At 36.8% G+C, this 12,199-nt stretch overlaps 1 protein-coding gene across 1 annotated transcript in view; it reads left to right on the top strand.

Moving 5' to 3' along the window:
- TRPC4 (transient receptor potential cation channel subfamily C member 4) overlaps positions 1 to 12,199 on the top strand; it is a gene marked incomplete at both ends in the record, with an annotated part of 226,363 nt that overhangs the window by 122,688 nt on the left and 91,476 nt on the right. The window contains one exon of the mRNA XM_081316449.1: positions 8,657 to 8,852. Coding sequence (XP_081172575.1) covers positions 8,657 to 8,852 — 196 coding nt within the window. The remainder of the gene's footprint in view (positions 1 to 8,656; positions 8,853 to 12,199) is intronic.

A 12,199-nucleotide genomic window follows, 5' to 3' on the forward strand; every position in this document is an offset into this window, starting at 1 on the left:
CTTCATTAGCAGCAGGGTGGTATACATTTTCCACTTAAAGTGCATTGAGCCCATGATAGTCTACATATAGATGTAGGGAGTTGTCTTTTTTTCCTTTTCACTGAACAGCACTGGAGCTGCCATGCGTGATTTGTGGGTTGAATGTTTTATTCAACCCACAAAGTCATGCATGGCAGCTCCAGTGCTCTAGTTAAGTTTTTAATCTATGAATGCCCTCAGTTTCTCCAGTTCTCTCAGGGATAGAGTTTTGGTTTGGTTAATTTGGCCCCAGATAGAATTTCAGTGGTGCAGTTTGTGGGTTGGTGGGATGGAAGCACATCCAAGTTCTGTTCATTAAATATTTCTCTTAAATCCCAGTACTCTCTTGGGATTAGGGAAATGAAGTTTTCCTGTTTGCAAAAACAGATGTTTTTTTCTTCTATATTCCCCACAAAAGGTAGGCATCAAATGAGAGAATGAAGAACTCTGGAAGACAGCAGCATTTGATATGGTAAATAGAGATGTACTATGGAGTAAATTGACATCTCTTAAAAAGAACCCAGACTCCTGGCTTTGTTTAAAGCCCTTTACACAAGTACCTGTTTGAGGGTGCGGTATGGGGTTAATGGGGCCCTGACTAACAGGATTCACACAAATAAAGGGATAAGGCAAGGGTGTATCCTGGCCCCATTATTATTTAATTTATACATCAATGACTTGTCAGGGTTAATGAAGGATACCATGGTACACATGCCAATGATCCTAAATACTTACTATAACAGCTTGCTTTATGCTGATATGATTTTATTATTATACTCACAAGTAGGCTTACATAGGCTATTAAGAAGATTCAGCTCTTATTGCCAGGATAACTCCCTAATCATTAGCAAATCTAAATAAAAAATAATGGTGTTTGGAACCATCAGAGACATAAGTGGCAATTAGATGGTCAACCAATTGAACAGGTTAACACCTTTGTATATTTGGGCGTAACTTTTTCCAAGACTGGATCTTGGGCCTGCCATCATCAAAGCCCATTTGAATTTATTGCTCAAACCATAGTTGCCCAGGGTCCCTAGCCCCATTAATCAAGGTTTATAAAGCTAAAGTTACCAAAATGGAGCAGAAATTTGGGGTCTTTACTCAACTACAGTCCTAGAACAAACACAGTCCCAGCATTTGAGATGTATTTTGGGTGTAGATCCAAGAACATCTGCTGCAGCAGTTAGAGCTGAATTGGGAATTCATACAATTCAGGCATTATCTAAAATTAGAGCTTAAAACTACTGGTGCAAAGTTAATGAAATGGAGACTGATAGATTCCCCAAATTATGCCTACTAGAGCAAATAAAACTACAATCACAAATCTCCTGGATCACCAAACTAACAAATTTTGTAAGAAGCTGTGGCCTTCCTGTCTCTTGTGTAACAGGAGAACAATCTAAAAAAAGAGTTGCCCAAAGAATTAAGGATATACAAGCACAAACTGATATAGCTATCCTTAGTAAGGTGGGTAAGTTGAAATGGCTGAGTAAATACAAATGTACTTTTCAAGTAGACAGTTATTTGAAGTTACAACTCCCAAAACATCTTAGGGAGATATTTACGAGAGCGAGATTCAAACAGCTTGACACAATGGTCAGATATGGGAGATTTCATGCTATACCGTACAATGAGCGTCTCTGCATTTGCGGAGTGGCAGAGGTAGAGGACCTGGCTCACATCCTATTTGACTGTTGCCTGTATAAGAGGGTGAGAGACAGGTATCTTGGTCTATATACCAAACGAATGATCCATTGTGATCCCCATATCAAAATAACTTACCGTACCTTATGTCCGGCCAGAACTTGAAAATAGCACAGTACTTAAACAAAATGATCCGGTTGAGATCCGCATATGTGGGACTGATTGGGGTAGATTGCAAGGGCAACTCTGAAATATAATGTTATCCTATTTTATCTATATCTTAAATTATTGTACATAATTACAATTTCATTTTAGATTGTATTTTATTACTATCTCATCTTAAATTGTATTTTATCAAATTCCATTTTAAATTGCCTTTATCAAATTTTAGTAACAATTTGTTGCTGGAACTTTGCACTTTGATATGGTCCAAGGGCTAATCAATAAAGACTTAAACTCTGGAAGACAACCACTGGTTTAGGGGATGATGCCATTGAGAGAACTTTGGATTCTTAGACCATGGTTTACAAAATCTGCATGGGGGGTCCTTTGGCAGGGGATGGGCTACATCTGACAAGAACTGGGGAAAACATCTTTGGAAACCAACTGGATTGCCTTATCTGAAGAGCTTTAAAGTAAAACCAGAAGCTAATTCCAATCACAAACCTCAGGACAGTCAAACAAGTGGTAAGAAAGAAAGGGAACTAAGAACAAAACAGTTGTGTAGAAGCAAAGGGACTTTGCCTTTGCACCACTGCTCAAAAGTATGAGTGTCATGGTTCTGACAGATGAAACTCTTCAAAGAACTTCAAGGCATTGTTTACCTTAAAGAACCTTTATTTGAGTAGCATAGCATTGGCACGTACATAGTCAAAGCCAAAATCTGAATTCCACTCCCCTGAACACATAGTATCAAAGCACAATTCCCTCCTCTAATTAACAGTCATAAATCACATTCTCCAATTAGTTTGAAATGCAGACTTTCACTCCAGTTCTCCAACCTGCCATTTTTATCATCTCTTATTTCAAAAAACCTTGAATCACACACTACTACAATATTGTTATGTCTAACTAATTCCCCTACACATTCTTCCTCCTCCCCTCCCCCAGTATCATCTAATTCTAACTCCAAGAGTAACGCACAAGTTAAGGGAAATGACTGCATCTCCATATGTTGTCAAAGCAAGGGCATCCGATGTTAGCAGCATTGACATTGAGAACAAACGGTGAATTTGACATCTAAGTACACATGGGCAGATATGACATCATTGCCATTACTGAAGCCCATAAATGGAATATGCAGCTGGAGGGATTTAAATTGTTTAAGAGAAACAGACCTAATAAAAGAGGAAGTGGAATTGCACTATATATAAAAATTAACCATATCTCTACAGAAATACAGCAGAACAATAATGAAAACTAAAGTAAGTAAGAATGGGGGACTTTATAAAAGCCCATGCTAGCACTATACTTAAGAAGAAAAATTAAAAACTGGCATGGCTGCACAAAGAATTCTCTAATAAACTGAGTGACAAAAAAGACAAATATAAAAAGTGGAAAGAGGGGCCCATAACTAAGGCAGAATATCAGCATATAGCCTGAACCTGCAAAGATGAAGTCAGGAAAGGTAAGGCTCAAAATGAACTAAGGCTTGCAACAAATGTGAAAAACAACAAAACAAAAAGCTTATTTCAAAATATGAAAATAAGAAAATAGATAAAGAAAACTATCGGTCCATTAATGGGAGACAATGGCAAAGTGATAAGTAGCAGGGAGAAAGCAGAACTGCTTAAATCATTCTTTGCAGTCCAACCTATCAAAAATAGTATTGTAAAAGATTAGGAATACAAGTCAAAATAGGCAAGAAAATGGTAAGACAACAGCTATCCAACTGATGAGTTGAAGTCACCAGAGACATTCTATCTGAGAGTTCTAAAGGAGCTGGCAGACATGATCTCATACTGAACTGTATCTTTCAAAAATCCTGGCATACCAAGGAACTACCAGAGGACTGGAAAAGAGCTGACATGGTTCCCATCTTCAAAAAAGGAAAAATGGATCCAGGTAATTACAGACCTGTTAGGCTGACATCAATACCTAGGAAGATTCTGGAAAAGAGAATTTTCAAATACCTACAGGCAAGCAAGGTCAGAAGCCAACATAGGTTTATCAAAGATTGGCAAACCAATCTTTGACAAAGTGACAAATTAGTGGATCAGCAAAATGCTATGGACATAATTTACTTGGACTTCAGAATCAGAATCAAATAGAGCTGGAAGGGACCTTGGAGGTCTTCTAGTTGAGCCCTCTGCTCAAGTAGGAGTCCCTATATCATTTCAAACAAGTGGCTGTCCAGTGTCTTCTTAAAAACCTCAACTGATGAAGCATCCACAATGTCCGAAGGCAAGCTGTTCCACCGGTTAATTGTCCTCATTGTTAGGAAGTTTCTCCTTAATTCCAGGTTGCTTCTTTCCTTGATTAGTTTCCATCCATTGTTTCTTGTCTTGCCTTCTGGTGCTTTGGAAAATAAATTGACCCCTTCTTTGTGGCAGCCCCTCAAATACTGGAATATTGTTGTCATGTCCCCCTTAGTCCTTTTCTCTAGACTGGCCATTCCCAAATTCTAATCATCTTAGTTGCACTTCTTTGCACTTTTTCCAAAGTCTCAACATCTTTTTTTGTAATGTGATGACCAAAACTGAATGCAGTATTCCAGGTGTGGCCTTATAAGGCTTTATAAAGCAGTACTAATACTTCACATGATTTTGATTCTGTACCTCTGTGTATACAACCAAGGATTATAATAGCTTTTTTGGTGGCGGCTGCACACTGCTGACTCATGTTTAAGTGATCATCCACTACGACTCCAAAGTTCCTCTCACAGTTACTGTTTTGGAGCCAGATTTCACCTAATCTGTACTTGTACCTTTAGCTTTTCCTGCCCAGGTGTAAAACCTTGCTTTTCTCCACATTAAATACATTTTGTTGGATAGGGCCCATTGTTCAAGTCTGTCAAGATCTTTTTGGATTCTGAGTTTGTCTTCTGGGGTGTTGGCTATTCCTACTAGTTTAGTGTCATCTGCAAATTTGATGAGATCCCCTTCTATTCCCTCATCTAAGTCATTTATAAAGATATTGAACAGTACTGGGCCTAAGACAGAACCTTGTGGTATCCCACTGCTTACTTCCCTCCATGTAGATGTAGTGCCATTAAGGACTACTCGTTAATCCTACAACTGAGTGGCTATAGAATTTAGAGCACACTGCATTCAGCAATTTTCATCTTTAATCTTGAATGGAGTTACAGTTCCTCATTAAAGTCTGGTGCACAATCTGGGGTTTTTTCTTGGACTCCCAATTCCTGTTCATAGAGTAGATGGCAACTGTGGCCAAGAACAGTTTTGTATAGGTTCATCTGGTGTACCAGTTTGTACACCTTCTTGGACTGGAAGGCCCTTCAAACAGTTACTCCTACCTTACTCAGTTCATGGCTTGACTACTACAACACAGTTTACATGGGCTGCTCTTGAAGACTATTCAGATGGTTCAACTAATCCAAAATGCAGGATGCAGGCTGTGATGTGCATTCTTTGGTATGTCAGTGTCACACACTGGTTTGCAAATTGCACTTATTGTTGGTATGCCTCTTGGATTATTCAAGGTGCTGCCTATCATTTATTGTATAAAGGTTTCCATGTTTTCTGCCCATCTATAAAAGTTGGCAGAGTTAACATGCATTGGCTGCCATCAATTAAACAATCCATCAATACTCAGGAAGTGTGCCTTTCTCTGTCACAATGTCTGTCTTGTCTTCTGGAAAGAGAGCCCTTCAGAGATATTTGTAGTTCCCAACCTGATAGCCAGGGCTTTTTTTCTCATAGAACCCTCAGAACGGAGTTCTGGCACCTTTTTTGGATAGAACCTTCTGGAGTAGTAGGCAAGGTGGGGTTTTTTTTACAAAAAAAGCACTGCTGATGGCAATTCAGGTAGCCTTGACAACCAGGCTATACTTTCAGTCTTGGAATAGCATGGATGTGTCCCTCTTGTTAGACATGTTTTTGTATATATAGTGTACTATTTGTATAGATACTATTTTATTTTTTGATTGTACAGTTTATAAATTGTTGCTTGTTTTAAGCTGTGAGCTACTGGGTCATGTTAGAGTCAAGCTGTACCTAACTCTAATCAAAGAGAGAGATCTGACCTATTTTTGAACTCACTTTATTTTTCACTTGCATTTCCTGGCTTAGAAAATTTGGCCCTAATCTAACTTGTTTTCTTACTGACAGTCATAGAGCCCCTTTATATAATTGCTTTCCAACATTTCATTGTGTTGGAAAAAATAAAAAGTAAGAAAAGCCCACAAATTGCACTCAGTTCCCAGGGTCCCATTTGCTACCTTTACACACCAACACAGTGAATGGAACTGAAAATTGTTGTGGGGGATTGGGGCTTTAAGGCTTACTAATAACAATCTTTAAACTCTCTCTCCCCCAAATCAGGTGGATTTGTTTCATTTTTCTTTGTACTGTGTAATGAAGAAACTTGTTGACCAGTTTTGCTCTTTAAGTTTTCTGTTCACTCACGAAAAAAGGATACATATATTTCAGCCTCTACCAACTGTGGTGCTAGAATAGGTTAAGCAGAGCAGAAGGAAGAAATGATAGGCTGAATATGGTAATTTAACTGTGCTTCTATATACTATAAGGATATTTAGGAGGAAGGCGGAAAAGGAGACACTTACTTTTAGAAATAATGATATACAATGTTAAAGTGTTCTCATTCGTGTCCTCTAGTGCTACAGAAATAAAACCAATTTTAGACAAGAACATTGATAGTTTTGTGTTCAGCATATCACCCAGAGTTCCTTCACTTTTTGATTCTTTTACCAAACCATCAGGTGGAATAAAAAAAGGCACTTGGAAAGTGACTGCATAGCCAACATTACTGTCATAGGAAGATTGACTTGAGTCAGATAACAATGATAGCTAATATTAAATAGTGTTTGGAATACAACTTTAGTTGTCATGACCTTTAACTAGGCAAAATAGTGCATTGTAGGGCAACAGGTTTTGAACCAATGCACCTCAAATGACTTAAATTACAGAATGTGTCCAAAATTCAGGAGCCATGACTCCCAAGGGGATGAAATTTGGGGAAGTTGTAGCTTCTTCAGTGCTACTGACTAATACACAGCTGCACTGCTGCTGTAGTCATATGATCTTTATTTTCAACATTCTGTGACAGTTTTCAGCCAATCATGCAGTCTCTTGCTCCCTCCTCACCTAGCAGCAGCCACTTACCAAAGGGAAGGGAAGGGAAGAAAAGGGGAACTTGATTTCCAATGCTCCCTGCCAGATTCCTAAAGGAAACTCAATGGAAGTTTGAGTTTGGAATTTGGCTTGCTGGCAAGCCAGCAAGAATTTGAAAGTTGCTCCTGCTCCTACTGCATTTTTGCACACCCTTCTGGGCAAACGTTTTGATTCTCTATTTAGATAAGGACATCTCTCTGAAACAATGACCCCAAAGAGTACAGAATATCTAGTTATGCTTTAAATATTACTTTTAGTGTTATGAAAATACTAAGTAAGCAATACTTACTTATTGGCCAAAATATAAATGCTGATATTCTGTCATTGATTTTAGCAGAGATAAAAATAATCTGGAATTAAACACTACAATAAATATCAGTATGCCATTAATATTGGCAGCCAACCATCCTGTGCTTCCCTGCATTTGACAAAGTAGACCACAAGCTACTTCTTGGTAAACTAGAAAAATGTGGGATTGGACAACATCACCACCAGATGGATTTGTAACTGGCTGACAAAATGCACTCAATGAGTAGACCTTAAAGGTGCTATATCTACATGGAGGGAAGTAAGCAGTAGGGTACCACAAGGCTCTGTCTTAGACACAGTGTCATGGTTCTAATATGACATTGAATGTTCTTGCTTTGACACATAGTATTCTTCAGTATCTTCATAAATGATTTAGATGAAAGAATAGAAGGGGAACTCCTCAAATTTCAGATGACACTAAACTAGTAGGAATAGCCAACACCCCAGAAAACAAGCTAAGGATCCAAAAAGATCTGGACAGATTTGAACAATGGGCCCTATCAAACAACATGAAATTTAATGTGAAGAAAAGGAAGGTTTTACACCTGGCAGGAAAAACCAAAGGTACAAGTACAGATTAGGCAAAACCTGGCTCAAAAACAGTAACTGTGAGAGGAACCTTGGAGTCCTAGTGCAGAAATCCCCATTACTGGGCCACAGCCTCTTGGCCACTGGACCACGTAAGTGGCTGGCCAGGGTACATGCGTGTGTGTGCACACTTACACCTCCTTGCACTGGCACTAGCCAAGCCGCAAGCCTCGTGCCAACACTAGCTGAGCCACAAATTGTGATCGTGCCAGCACTAGCCAAGTTGTGAGCTGCAAGCCTTGCGCTGGCCCTAGCTGAGCCACAAGCCTCACACCAGCACTAACTGAGCCACGAGCTGCACACCAGCGCTAGCCAAGCCGCGAGTCTCGTGCTGTCACTAGCAACCCCATATGTGGAGAGCACATGCTTCTGGACCCATTCGCGTGTATGCAACCACATTAGTATGTGTGCACATGCCTACCCTTGGTATAGGTTCTCCTGCTTGAGCAGGGGGCTGGACTTAGAAGACCTCCAAGGTCTCTTCCAGCTCTGTTTTATTCTATTCTAGTAAAACCTGCATTGTATTCTGATATTATCATCTTATGCATTTTTCTGATCAAGAGCAACAGAATTGGCTGTCATAGTGGATTTGTAGAGAACAAGTTTTGCCTTCTGTTCTTCTCACTTTATGTAATTGACTTGGCTTGTTTAACTTATGAGAATAATGTGATATTTAAAAACAATAGCTGTATTTTAATACTTTGTATCTGTAGGTCTCTAGCCACCTGAAATAAGTTCTGATAATGATTCTTTGCTGCTTTTTTGTTTGTTTTCTTTTCCAGTTTATTCGAAACTCTCCAATCATTATTTTGGTCAGTCTTTGGACTCATCAACCTGTATGTGACCAATGTTAAAGCTCGTCATGAATTCACTGAGTTTGTTGGGGCCACTATGTTTGGGACCTACAACGTCATCTCACTGGTGGTCCTGCTTAACATGTTGATAGCCATGATGAACAATTCCTACCAGCTTATTGCTGTCAGTAGTTAATATTTTGCTTTTTTACTCTGAAATAATATTGACAATGACTTCTTATATGCTTAGAAATTTAGATTCTCTATCTCCAAGACAACAAACATCAACTTATTGCAAATTCCAGAAAGTATACTACTGAGCTTCCCAATTCAGTTCATATATCCAATCCAATACAACACTCAAAGTCTAGTGTATAAAGAAATTAGTTTTCAAACCAAAATATCCTTACTAACCAATAACTATGTTAACATATCAGACTATGCTAGCTTTATAAACTGCTTCTCCCTAGCCAGGAATTTTCTCAGTCCCAATAATTTGTCTCTTACATTTCATTTCTATATCTTCCAAACCCTTGACTATTTAGTCTGCATATTTTATTCATCTTCATGCTTTATCCCTAATGTACCAATAAATTATCTGTTATTTCACTCCTTTTTCTGACAACTTCTCCTTTACTTCTTAAACTTCTATTATCAACTTACTTTATTCTTATTTCATTTTTCTTTTACCTTTAATTTGGACTAATTAACAAAATTTCCTGCAGAAGTTTGCTCCCCTTAGTGATCCACATTTTTACAGCCCAGATATAGTAGTCCTATTTTTAATTGTCCCTACAGGCAATCCTTGCTTACTGACTGCCTCATTTAGTGACCATTCAAAGTGAGGATTGTGTAAAAAACAGCTTTGTGACTAGCTCATGCATTTACAACTGTTACATAATCCCACAACCACATGATCACCATTTGGGTGGTTAACAACTGGCATGCATTTACAACTGATGCATTGTCCCATAGTCACATGATTGCCAATCTTGTGCTTCACAACTAGCTTCCACTAAGCAGAGTTAACGGAGGATAGAGAAGTAAAATCACTAGTCATAGACATGTGATGTCTTGCTTAGCAACTGCAGTGTTTTTTTAACAACCAAATGAGAAAAGAAATCATAAGCCTGTGGCAGTCATGGTCACACTTAGTCACTATGTCCATAGTGATACAGTTGCAATTATGTTTTTTAACTGAGGCCTACCTGTTTTTTAAATTCTTTTACAGCTAAATATATACAGACAGTCCTTGACTAACAAACAGTTGCTTAATGTCTGCTTTAAATTATAAATGTAATTGTGTGGCATGACATTGTAAATTGTCATGCCACACACCCACCAAGCAATCACATGACTGCATTTCACATGCTTATAAAATCATAGAGCTTGTCCTTCCCTCATTTGCTTCAGTTAGGACCCAGTGCTCAAGGCTGTCAAGATCCTTCTGAATCTTGAGTCTGTCTTCCAAAGTATTAGCTTGTGTCATCTGAAATGTGATGAGTTCCCCTCATCTAGATCATTTATGAAAATGTTGAACAGTACTGGCCCAAAGCAGTATCTTAGCTACCCAACTGCATGCTTCCCTTGATATTGATGTAGTTCCATTCAGGATTACATACTGTGTGTGATTGGTCAGACTATTGTGAATCCATTTGGTGGCAGTACTGTTTACCCCATATTTCTCTATCTTACCAAGAAGTAGGCTGTGGTCTACTTTGTCAAATTCCTTTCTGAAGTCCAAATATATCCACAGTATTTTGCAATAAGGCAATAAGATTTGTCTGATATGATCTGCTTTTAACAAACCCATACTGGCTTCTAGTAATCATTGTACATTTCTAGGTACTTATTATCATAATGCAATTAATAAAACAAGTACCAGCATTATACTCAGAAGGCCAACAACAAACACCCTGTGAATCAAATACTCATAAAAATAAAATGATTTTAATGGCCTTCCAGAGGGCAATGAGGGTTTGGCCCAAACACACCTACAGCAATACATTCCACCATGTGAGAGTCTGTCTTAATGCATTCTCCTGTTATCTTCCCCCAGCAACAGAGGTAGAAAGACAGCTGTTTTGAGAATAAAACTTATCACAAATCTTCCATAGGCTTTGTTTTTCTCTATAGCATATCATTGGTTAGGCTCTTTTTTGAAAACTTACTTTGAACAGTCTGCTATTTTCCTTTTTCATTCTTAGCTATTCTCTCCAAGATGGTATTGGATTATATGCCTTGGAGAAAGGGAGCTATAAGAAAGGAAAAAGATTAACATTATATTCATGTAAATATAGTATTTCTTTTTGTTCTTTTTTTGGAAAAAAATTATTAATTTTATAGGGTTAACAAAGAAGGTAGGGAAAAAGGGGACTTGGAGTAGGGTAGAGGAAAAATTAAGGGTAGGGATTGGGATATATACATATATTTGTGAAGCAATATGGTGGTTGGGTAATCCAAAGTAGCAAATAACAAATTATTTGTAGATAGTTCAGGTTGCATCAATAAAAATTCCCTCTCTGATTCCCTTAATTTTCACATAGTTAAAGTAATTAAGTTAATACAGTTCTAGTTATGAGCTAGTCAATTAACAAATTTTTCAATATAGTTAGACTAATACATATCAAAATCCTGTTTTTAGGTTTTACCTAATTGCAATAAAAATACTCTAAGGTAGCCTATAATATGCAGAAAAGAGCTTACCCACAATTCCCTGTTTCAGTAAAGAATAATTCTCTTGTCTACAAAACTTACATTGTTCATTACATATCATTCTTATGATTTAACAGTAAAGTCTAATTTTCATCTTAACACATCACCAATTTATTAAAGAGAAAAAAGAAAAAAAATTGTCTTAACCATTCAACATTTAATAAAATATTATCTTCTATTTTGTTTTCCTTTAAAAATCTAAAACCTAAACTGATTCTATATTTAGGTTTTAGATTTTTAAAGGAAAACAAAATTAAGCTTTTAGGATAAAACTTTGAATTCTACAATAGAATTTAGAAATTTATAATAGAATATCTTCTATTTTATTAAATGTTGAATGGTTTAGACAATTTTTTTTTCTTTTTTCTCTTTAATAAATTGGTGATGTGTTAAGATTAGCAAGGTGTATTCAAAAAAAGCCTTGACAAATACTTAACACACATACACACACACACACGCACACACACACACACACACATATATATATATATATATATATATATATATATATATATATATATATATATATATATATATATATATATATATATATATATATATATATTTAAGATTATATATATATATATATATTTAAGATTATATATATATATATATATATATATATATATATATATATATATATTTAAGATTATATATATATATATATATATTTAAGATTATATATATATATATAATATATATATATATATATATATTTAAGATTCCCCTTAGTCCATCAAAAGACATTTTTTAAGTTCTGTCTTTACAAATCCCCCAAAAAAGAGACACATCTAGATCTTTAAATCTCTCGCCTTC

Source organism: Vipera berus (assembly GCF_964194415.1).
Source record: "Vipera berus genome assembly, chromosome: 2".
NCBI lineage: Eukaryota > Metazoa > Chordata > Lepidosauria > Squamata > Viperidae > Vipera > Vipera berus.